General features: G+C 47.0%; 1 protein-coding gene across 4 annotated transcripts in view; it reads right to left on the bottom strand.

Moving 5' to 3' along the window:
- Nucleotides 1-359: 359 nt before the first annotated feature.
- The window catches only part of RPTOR (regulatory associated protein of MTOR complex 1), a 192,068-nt gene continuing 181,541 nt past the window's right edge, over nt 360-10,886 (bottom strand). Inside the window, exons 24-35 of one of the 4 annotated variants that reach the window (XM_069953866.1) lie at nt 9,930-10,040; nt 9,169-9,274; nt 8,620-8,734; nt 7,986-8,110; nt 7,797-7,901; nt 7,649-7,699; nt 6,625-6,731; nt 4,295-4,422; nt 3,591-3,677; nt 3,385-3,501; nt 3,174-3,303; nt 360-1,982 (exon numbers count right to left, since the gene is read on the bottom strand). In XM_069953866.1, the coding sequence (XP_069809967.1) occupies nt 1,914-1,982; nt 3,174-3,303; nt 3,385-3,501; nt 3,591-3,677; nt 4,295-4,422; nt 6,625-6,731; nt 7,649-7,699; nt 7,797-7,901; nt 7,986-8,110; nt 8,620-8,734; nt 9,169-9,274; nt 9,930-10,040 (1,251 nt within the window). In that variant the 3' untranslated portion in view covers nt 360-1,913. The remainder of the gene's footprint in view (nt 1,983-3,173; nt 3,304-3,384; nt 3,502-3,590; nt 3,678-4,294; nt 4,423-6,624; nt 6,732-7,648; nt 7,700-7,796; nt 7,902-7,985; nt 8,111-8,619; nt 8,735-9,168; nt 9,275-9,929; nt 10,041-10,886) is intronic. The other 3 variants (XM_069953868.1, XM_069953867.1, XM_069953869.1) reach the window with 3 other exon arrangements.

The following is a 10,886-nucleotide window of genomic DNA, read 5'->3' as shown; positions in this document are numbered from 1 at the left end:
ATGTGCTATGGAATGGATTTTGGATAATGAATGATGATGCCAGGAGCTCAGAAACTGTTAAAATCTTTGTGCCGCTGTACTGAAACAATGTGTCAGTACAGAAGCCTCAAGATTTAAACAGTTTTGGAGCTCTTGGCATCATAATGAATAACTTCCGAATTGCAGTCTATAGCACATCCCCCACAGCTTTGGCTGTCCAGGCATGATGGGAATTGTAGTTTTGCAACAGCTGGAAAGCCAAAGATTCTCCATCCCTGGACTTAATGCACTGTGGAAGACAAAGTTGAGGTGTACAAGATGGCCGAACAGGCGTATGTGAAGGTCTGCAGGAATCATTCTAATGGGAACAAGATGCAGCGGAAGATTCAAGAATAACTTTATTTAAACACCCTCAGACAATGCTATGAGTAAGGAATCCTCGGCCCCCAATCTACCCAGTCTGTCAGTGTTACAATGGAGGACAGCTTTGTATATGAAGTTTCATCAGCTTGTAATTATTAAAATCTGCGGGTCTCCTTGACAACCAGTCTCCGGCACTTTCCATACAATACAACACAACTGGCACCGTATCCCCTGCAGGTCTGGAGGCCGCCCGGCTCATCTCCATACAGCAGGATTAAAAAGACTTCATTTGGCCGTTCTAAGCCCGTCCGTCTCCCTAAGAGTTTTCCTCCGACAAAAGACACGGGAAGGCGTTTGCCTGTTTTTATTAATGTTTAATGAATGTTCCTCCAGTAATCCCACACCTTCCTATAGGACGCAGCCTCCTCTCCCTCTTCTCACGGTGGAAAAATAAATAGGTGAAAACTCGGTATTGTCCTAATCCCGATGCACGGCTCGAAGAAAAATATACATGTGTATATATCTATCTATCATATATTCCATCCCCGGTCACAGCACCACCGCACGCCCTTCCACATGCTGGGTGTAGGGTTTTTTTGTACTTTTTTGTGGATGCTGGAAAATTGTCCCTTCATTTCTATTTTTCATAAAAACCTGAATTTTTGTGTTTTAAAACAGTGTAAACAGCAGAAGCCCAGCCTGGAAACCCCTCAAACAGGATTTGGTGACAAAGTGCAATGTGATGGGGGATCTCTGGGTCGTATGGGGTGAAGGGGTTACTGAGCCAAAGCTCCGACGGCAAATAAACAAAGAGGAAAAAAAAAAAGTGTCTGATAGCGATAATGGGCAGGTCGGGCTCCAGTGCTGCAGGGCGACCCTTCTTGCCTCAGGTGCTGGGTAGAAGGATCCGTAATTAAAACGGACGCGGAGGTCGAGGATGCATTCTAGTCGCGTGTTAATATAACACCAGTAGTCATAAAACGTAGCTTTACTCTTCGATGCTTCCATTAAAAAGACGGAGGCCTTGTGGTCGGAGGTGAATGGGCACCGTACATGTGGCAGCTATTTTCTATGCCTTGGCCAATACTGGGGCCCCCTCCCCATTGCTTCCCCTGTAGAAATGAATGACAGGGATAAAGGGGGCTCTAACATCACGTTGGCTGCGGCCAATAAGTAACTGCTGGCTTGATGAAGGCCGCCTCAATGGCGGACAGGGAGGCTGTGAACGCGCAGGCTTCCCCAACCCCTACTGGTCCTTCTAGGATCATTTATATAAAGCCTACCACCAATATGGAAGCAAGACCACGTCCTGCCCAGTCATGTGTATACAGAGTATACAGAGCTCCCCCTCTCTTGGCTGGTTAAAAAACAAAGACAAAGTAAGAGTGAGGCAAAGACTGGAGGAGACAGGGGGCCCCTCGAATAGTTCTGTCATTGGTTCTTTACTCCGTTCACAGAGGTCTTCAGGTTCTAAGAAGCAGCATTCGAATGTCGTCATCACGCAAGGTCCAAAACACAGGAAGATTAGGAGAGGAAGCCATAGGCAAAGTCCTTACGTCTCCTTCCGGTGGCTATCTCACCCGCTTCTCCACCGAATATATAGACATGTAGTAATCGTTACTGCCCACGGCTAGGTGAGGCTACGGGGGGAGAGAGAGCAGGCTGGGTTATTGTCACACACACATAAGGCTGGAGGAGTCTGCAGGGAAGGGTAGGGACTATCTATCGTCTATCCTGGATTATTCGCTTCCCACCCATTCCATTAAACGTCCAGGAAGATGCATGAACTATGGTGTGAAGGGGGGGTCCTAATACAGGCGGCTATGCGGCTACCTGGGAAATATCAGATTCTAGGTTTAGTGAGAAGTGAATAACAATGCTATTCCACGGGCGATGAGGGCCCGATCAACGATGTAAACAAGTGCCGATCTGCTAGATCGGCGCTTGTTTACTGGGCCTATTCCACAGCCCAACAATCGTTTAGCGAGGGCTGCAGGGACATAGTTACCGATGTCCTTGCAGCCCTTGATTCATACATTACCTGTCCAGGCTGCAGGTCTTCTCTTCCTCTCCTGGTCCCGCGCCGCAGCAGCTTTGGACAGTGATTGGCTGAGCGGTCTGTCAGTTCAGACAGGCCGCTCCGAAGTTGCTGCGGCGCGGGACCAGGAGAAGATCTGCGCCTGGACAAGTAATGTATGGTGTTTGTGAGATTGTCGGTCGCCCGCCGCGCACCGCTAATCCACGTAGCGATGCGTTGGTGGCGACCGATGATTTTAGGTTTGAGCCTAAATGAACGATCATCGGCTGATCGTTCTCTCTATTCCACAGAGCGATAATCAGCCGAATCGAACGCCCCCCCCCCCATCACTGCATTGTTACTGTGGCCATTTAAATTTATTGCTATAGGCAGCATGTCCCCTAGATTTTACCGCAGATCAAAAGATGTGTGTAAAAGTGACAGCGATTAGCCAAAGGGCAGGAAAACACCTGATGCTCGGATGATCACTCACTTTTACATGGACCGATTATTGGTTGAAGGAGCATTTCTAGCATCCCTCCTGGTTGATAATCGGCCTGTGTAAAAGGCCTTAACGTCAATCTCACTGATCGGCACTAGTTCCCTTCATTATGCCCTTTCTGTACAGTCATCACATCCCTAACATGGAGAGCTCTGCAGCTGATGACACTGATCTCTAGCCCTAGCAAACAGGGAGATAGCAGCCTGTCTAGATGATGCCTGGCGTGCATTAAGACCCTAAAAATTCAGACTCCTAAGTAACGCCCCCCCCCCTCCTGAGCCCACCAGAGAGACTCCCGCTTGAGACACTTACCCAATATGGATGGAAAGCCAAGCAGCTGATGGCTCCAATTCTTTGGCCCATGAATCCATCATAGTATTTAATGTTACTGATCAGCTCTCCGCTGCCATTGTAAATAGCAATAAACTGGTTCATAGAACCACTGGAAGAGAGAGGAAACCGTAAGATGGACACATAACACTGGCACCCAGCGTGGGCTATAGAACATAGAGACACAACGTACCAAGCAAACAGGTTGGCCTGTGGATGGTAGTCTAGTGCAGTCAGACCTTTCACAATCTGTAGCGTGCTAATAGACTCCGGTAGCCGGGGGTCAAAGCATCGCACGTCGCCATTGACGCTGTTTATGGAGAAGATGGAATTTATACTGATATGTAAGATGGGGGTAACAAATAAAAAAAATTACCCAAACTAAGAGGAACCTTTTACCTGACACTCAAGATCTTGTCGTCGGTCTCTTTTTGGAGATGGGTCTTTACCACCCAAGCTGTGTGCTCCCGATACGTCATGACGCGGCTGAAAATACAAGGACGAGGCTGTAAGGTGACTGGGGCAAAGAAGTCTCCAATAAAGGGAGATGTACAAGATTAGTTTTAAAGGTAAGTTAAAGAGGTTGTTCACTTAAACTAACTTGTCCGTTATCCACTGGGTCGGAGACAAGTAAGTAATTGGGGGGTGTCCCACCTCCGTACCCCCGGTGATCTCCAGAATGGCTCGGTTTCTTTATGAGTATAGCCTCAAGTATGGCATGTGACCCGCGCCTCTATTCATTCCTATGGAGCCACTGGAAAGGCGCCAGGTGCTGAACTCAGCTCTCTACGGGTGCTCCATTCATTCTCTATGGGCCCGCCGGGGAAAGCAGAGTACAGCACTTGGCACTTTCTGGCAGCTTCATAGGAATGAATAGAGCCATGGGTCACGTGCCGTACCTGCAACTATATTCATAATAAAGGAGCCGGGGGCTGATATGGGGATATCCGGGGGGTACAGAGGTCGGAAACCCTGCAATCTGTTACGTGTCCCCTATTATGTGGATAGTGGACAAGTCAGTATAAGGTGGACAACCTCTTTACTCTTTATCCACAGACTCTCATAGTGCCGAATCACAAAGAGTGGAAAAAACAGGACAATACCAATCGTTCTGTGACATCCTGCGATCAAAGACGCGAACTGAGCCATCACCCAGGCCGGCTACAATGAGGGAGCGATGGGAGTCACATGACAAGCTGGTCACACAGCTGTCCGCTCCTGTAGGAATGTCCTATGGAGAGATTGTATATAGTCAGGATGATGAGAAGTACACTGGGCTGCATAGGTTAGAGGGTATTTCCATCTCAGCTAATATATTTATACTTGTAGGGCTCTAGATATGCTGCTCTTTCCCTCCCATTTTTGACAGTTCATTGTCTTGGTTACCAACCACTACTCTGCTCTAAAAGCCATGCATACACAGGCCCCTCCATTGATTGTCTATGAAGCTGTTGAAATTAGGTAAGTACAATACACGGCTTCCTTTAGCAGCGTCATAGACAATAAAGGAGGCAGCGCTGCACGACTCAAGACAAAGGAGTCGGGGGCCCTGTTCTTGTGATTGTGTGGGGTCCCTGCAGTCAGATTTGATATTTATCCTCTCCTATGAATAAGTGTAAGTCATTTAAACTGTCAATATCCCTCTATATCTGTGGATTTAGCTGGATGGGGCAGATTTCAGACATTCATTTATATTGATTAAATCTGCAGCACGCAACCTACAGTATATAATCCGCAGCATGCAACCTACAGTATATAATCCGCAGCATGCAACCTACAGTATGTAATCACCAGCATGCAACCTACAGTATGTAACTGCAGCATGCAACCTACAGTATGTTATCACCAGCATGCAACCTACAGTATGAAATCCGCAGCATGCAACCTACAGTATGAAATCCGCAGCATGCAACCTACAGTATGTAATCACCAGCATGCAACCTACAGTATGTAACTGCAGCATGCAACCTACAGTATGTTATCACCAGCATGCAACCTACAGTATGAAATCCGCAGCATGCAACCTACAGTATGAAATCCGCAGCATGCAACCTACAGTATGTAATCACCAGCACGCAACCTACAGTATGTAACTGCAGCATGCAACCTACAGTATGAAATCCGCAGCATGCAACCTATAGTATGTAATCACCAGCATGCAACCTACAGTATATAATCCCCAGCATGCAACCTACAGTATGTAATCCACAGTATGTAACTGCAGCATGCAACCTACAGTATGAAATCCGCAGCACGCAACCTACAGTATGTAACTGCAGCATGCAACCTACAGTATGAAATCCGCAGCACGCAACCTACAGTATGAAATCCTCAGCACGCAACCTAGTTTGAAATCCGCAGCGCACAACCTACAGTATGAAATCCCCAGCATGCAACCTACAGTATGTAATCACCAGCATGCAACCTACAGTATATAATCCCCAGCATGCAACCTACAGTATGTAATCCACAGTATGTAACTGCAGCATGCAACCTACAGTATGAAATCCGCAGCACGCAACCTACAGTATGTAACTGCAGCATGCAACCTACAGTATGAAATCCGCAGCACGCAACCTACAGTATGAAATCCTCAGCACGCAACCTAGTTTGAAATCCGCAGCGCACAACCTACAGTATGTAATCCCCAGCATGCAACCTACAGTATGAAATCCGCAGCATACAACCTACAGTATGTAATCTGCAGTACAAACCCTACAGTATGTAACCTGCAGCATGCAACCTACAGTATGTAATCCCCAGCATGCAACCTACAGTATGTAACCTGCAGCATGCAACCTACAGTATGTAATCCCCAGCATGCAACCTACAGTATGTATCCTGCAGCATACAACCTACAGTACGAAATCCGCAGCATGCAACCTACAGTACGAAATCCTCAGCACAAACCCTACGGTCCATAAGCCACAGCATGCAATCTACAGTATGAAATACGCAGCATACATTCTACAAGTATGACACCCGCAGCATGCAATCTACAGTATGAAATCTGCAGCATGCAATCTACAGTGTAAAATCTGCAGCAGATTAAAGGGTACTTGTCATGATGGTTCCTCATCTGTTTGGCTTGCAGTTGCTCCTCCCTTCCAAACCTTGTGTAACTATAGATACGAGTTTGAAGGGTCTTATTCTGATCCAATAGAGCCCCTGCACACAACCGACCTGGCATGGCTGAATCCATACTTACCCAAAGTTCCCATGGCAGGAGCGACTGCACACTGATCAGGCGAGGAAACATCATGACAGCTACCATGTATGTACGTGTTACCCTATAGATTTTGGATCACTAAGCTATTCTGACACTGCGCTATTCTTCTATGCTGGGAATCCTGGATTATATCTGAATTAATAGATTTTTGATCCAACCCCTCCCCCGAGACTTTGAGGACAGCAGCCCCTTGTTGTTCCTCACCTGCACTTTCATCTCTCGGTCAGTGTCCCATATTCGGATAATGCGGACATCCCCGGACGTGATGAGCAGTCCCGTCTCTTGCTCCCAGTCTACAACCATTCCTGCACCTAAAAAAGTAGCAAATCATGGTCCTTCCAACACACTCCTGCCTCCTACTCAGCTACCTCCTCCAGCCGGCCCAAATGCCGGGTTATTAAAGGGTCCCAAAGGGGAAATCACATTCAGGACATGTTAAAAAGGAAGAGAAATTGTCAAGTGTATACTGTCCAAAGCAGATACAGCAAAATACAGCCGTAATTTGAAAGTAAAAATTATGGCTGTATTTTCAGTGTAATAATACTCTCTATGGAAGTCTATGGGGAATCAACAATCCTCGGTGCGCACACAAAGTACAGAAAATGGCCACGGCACACAGCTTTATTTCCAATCAAAATTACACCTGTATTTTGCTATTATTTTACTGTGTGTAAACACAGCCTTAAAGTGGTACTAGGGTGAAAAGTTTTTTTCTTTGAAAAAACATTGTCCTTCAAATGTTTTTGCAAATCAGCCGGTGTCAGAAATGTATATATATTTTAAATTTACTTCTATTTAAAATTCTCCGGTCTTCCCATACTTATCAGCTGCCGTATGTCCTGCAGGAAGTGGCGTATTCTTTCCAGTGTGACACAGTGCTCTCTGCTGCCACCTTTGTCCATGTCAGGAACGGTTTTCTATGGGGATTTGCTACTGCTTTGGACAGTTCCTGACATGGACAGAGGTGGCAGAAGAGAGCATTGTGTCAGACTGGAGAGAACACACCACTTCTTGTAGGACATACAGCAGCTGATAAGTACTGGAAGACTAGAGTTTTTTAAAGAAAAATTATTTCCACCCTGTATAACTTTCTGACACAGTTGATTTAAAAGAACACATTTGTCACCAGAGTGCCCCTTTAATATGAAAAACATCAACCAGCTGCTGTTGATGGATCTGATATCATGATGTTTTTATCACTTATGTAGCCCACAAGCACTAAACTTACCTCCTTGTTTACTACGGTCAAGGTATATGGAGACTCGCCGGGCCAGGCCTCCTTTTCAGAAAGAAAGTACAGTCACTTAATACGCTTGTAGCCACCATCCACATACTACTCTGTGATGGAGATATATGAGGTCCCATCCTGGTCTTACCTCGTGTACTGGGCAGCATGTCCGACAGCCCCTGCCAGGCGGTGACCATCTCAGGATTCTTCTCTAGATCAGCAAAGTTCTTCCATACACGTATGGCGCCATCATCTATAGATACAATCAAATAATTGATAAAGACTCAAGAATCATCAGAGCTTAACAACCAGCCCAACCCTCATGGTGCCAGCTTACCTGTAGCAGTCAGCAGCAGAGAGAAGTCCTGTCCATTCAGATATTCCATAGCCGTAATCCGGGTGTACCGCGGGTTACCATTGTGAAAGTAATCCAGCTTCTCCCCTTTCTCCCAATCCCAGAAGCTGCAATCCAATGACACGGGTATTAAAGGAGTACTCAGGAGAAAAGAAATCAACAGGTGTCAGAAAGTTATACAGATCTGTAATTTACTTCTATTAAATAATCTCCGGTCTTCCAGTACTTATCAGCTGCTGTATGTCCTGCAGGAAGTGGTGTATTATCTCCAGTGTGACACAGTGCTCTCTGCTGCCACCTCTGTCCATGTCAGGAACTGTCCAGAGCAGGAGAGGTTTTCTATGGGGATTTGCTGCTGCTCTGGACAGTTCCTGACATGGACAGAGGTGGCAGCAGAGAGCACTGTCATACCACTTCCTGCAGGACATACAGCAGCTGATAAGTACTGGAAGACTGGAGATTTTTACATAGAAGTAAATTACAAATCTGTATAACTTTCTGACACCTGTTGTTTTGAAAGAACTGTATGAGCTTATGCTTTGTGTGAACCTTGCTGTGGATGCCCAACCATAAGGAAGATATAAATCCCCTGCTCATCCTCCACTCCTCATCTTACCAGATACTGTCCTTGTCTGCCACTGCGATACAGGAGGTAAAGGGATGAAACTTCACTACGGAGGGAACACCCGGGTTGCGATTAATAAAGATCTGATCGTCCAACCTTGTGATGCCTAAAAAAGATGAGAGGAAACTAAAAGTTCATGTAATGGAAGCAAGTCCATGACATCATGGCATCCGATCTGCTGGGACTGTGCGGCTCCTGGCAGCCCCGAGGCGGGAGCCCCTCCAGCCGCCAACGGCAGCAGCAGCCTCTCTCTATCACATAGAAATAAATGGAGCCGGCTGCGGGAGGACGGATATTGATCCGGGACTGGACACTTGTCAGCTCAGATTAACTGCGCTTGGCAGGACAGGCGCCGTGTTAATACAGTCACAGACACTTAAAATCTCATCCTGACACACAGGAAAGAGGAATCTAATACTCTGCTAGTAATCTAGTCTCCATGGCATGGAAGGCGGGCAGGAAGGGGAACAGGAGAAGTGACACATGGATGGCAGACGTTACCGTGAACGGTCTATACGGGATACGGCCGGGGCGTCTCACCTTTCTGTATGAGGCGTTGTGCTTGTCTCCTGACCTTGGCGTTCCGCAGGAATCGCCACTCACGCTCCTTACAGATCTGGCTCTCCATGTCGTGCTCCTCAGGGACCTGGAGAAGTTGGAGAAGTCAGCCCAAAACCCATGAAGTGCCACTGACTCCAAGACTATATACAGAGGCAGTATTGGACAGCACTGATGCCCTGGTACACACCGCTAAAACGGGAAATGACAAACCCAGCTCGGCTACATGTCAGTAAGCAGCCCTGCTACATGTCAGTAAGGAGAAAGCAGCCCTGCTATGTCACTAAGCAGAAAGCAGCCCTGCTACATGTCAGTAAGCAGAAAGCAGCCCTGCTACATGTCAGTAAGCAGAAAGCAGCCCTGCTACATGTCAGTAAGCAGAAAGCAGCCCTGCTACATGTCAGTAAGCAGAAAGCAGCCCTGCTACATGTCAGTAAGCAGAAAGCAGCCCTGCTACATGTCAGTAAGGAGAAAGCAGCCCTGCTATGTCAGTAAGCAGAAAGCAGCCCTGCTACATGTCAGTAAGAAGCCCTGCTACATGTCAGTAAGCAGAAAGCAGCCCTGCTACATGTCAGTAAGCAGAAAGCAGCCCTGCTACATGTCAGTAAGAAGCCCTGCTACATGTCAGTAAGCAGAAAGCAGCCCTGCTACATGTCAGTAAGCAGAAAGTAGCACTGCTACATGTCAGTAAGCAGAAAGCAGCCCTGCTACATGTCAGTAAGCAGCCCTGCTACATACGTCACCTTCATAACTGGCTGGGCAAAGTACTTGGCGTTCCAGTCACAGAAGCCGGTCTGCAGCGTCCCCGATAGGAAGCCCTTGTGCACAATGACGTCGTCTCCATCTTCAGCCGTCTGGAGGAGAGATTATGGTTAGGGTATGGTCACAGGCAGCGGACACAGGGAACATTACCCCCTGGATGTGCAAGTAATAAAAAACTGCAGGGTACGACAGTGGCAGTGAGGTGAATAAGAATACGACAAACCTTAGCCACACCATGTGGCCCCCGGGACATATATCACATACACAAGAGCACCATAAAGCAGGTGCGCCTTCTCTGGATCCCATTTATTAGGTGTTATAGAGACATTCTCCACCGGATCTGAGAAAGGAGCCCGGCTAAAGTGCCACACTGTATCCTGTAACTGGGCAGATCAAGCCAGTTAATGTTAGTCTAAACTTAGACTAGACAGTCTAAAGCTGCACTGGATCATCAAACAGTCAGTGGGATAAATCTGGCACATTTATAGACCGTCTACTTAGGTCTCATGCACGGTCCATATATATGGACGGTGAGCAACGGAATGGATTAGCGGAACAGCCGTGCGGCTGTCTGACTACAGTACAGTGCGAAGATTTACAAGGTAACCGGCATATAAAGGTCACTTTTCAGAAATCAATAAATATCAATAGTACAAGCGATTTTAAGAAACTCTGTAATAGGTTTTATTAAGCAGTTTCCTTCTGTACTCAAAAAGCTGTTTTCCTACTTACCCCTGAGATTGAAGGAGATGAGGGAGCAGGGAAAGGAGAAAAGCAGCCCTGCATAGTAAGTCACCCTGCAATCTTCTCTCACCAAGCTCCCAGACCAGCACTGACCTTTCTGATCTGTGAATCCAGCGTTTTATGTGCCCAGACAGTCCCCAAACTGTACAGCTGCTTGTCTCCTCTTCCTATTCACTAATCCCCCCTCAGCCCCT

Source organism: Dendropsophus ebraccatus, chromosome 14 (genome assembly GCF_027789765.1).
Source record: "Dendropsophus ebraccatus isolate aDenEbr1 chromosome 14, aDenEbr1.pat, whole genome shotgun sequence".
Classification (NCBI taxonomy): Eukaryota; Metazoa; Chordata; class Amphibia; order Anura; family Hylidae; genus Dendropsophus; species Dendropsophus ebraccatus.
This window is presented reverse-complemented; position numbering and strand designations above follow the sequence as displayed.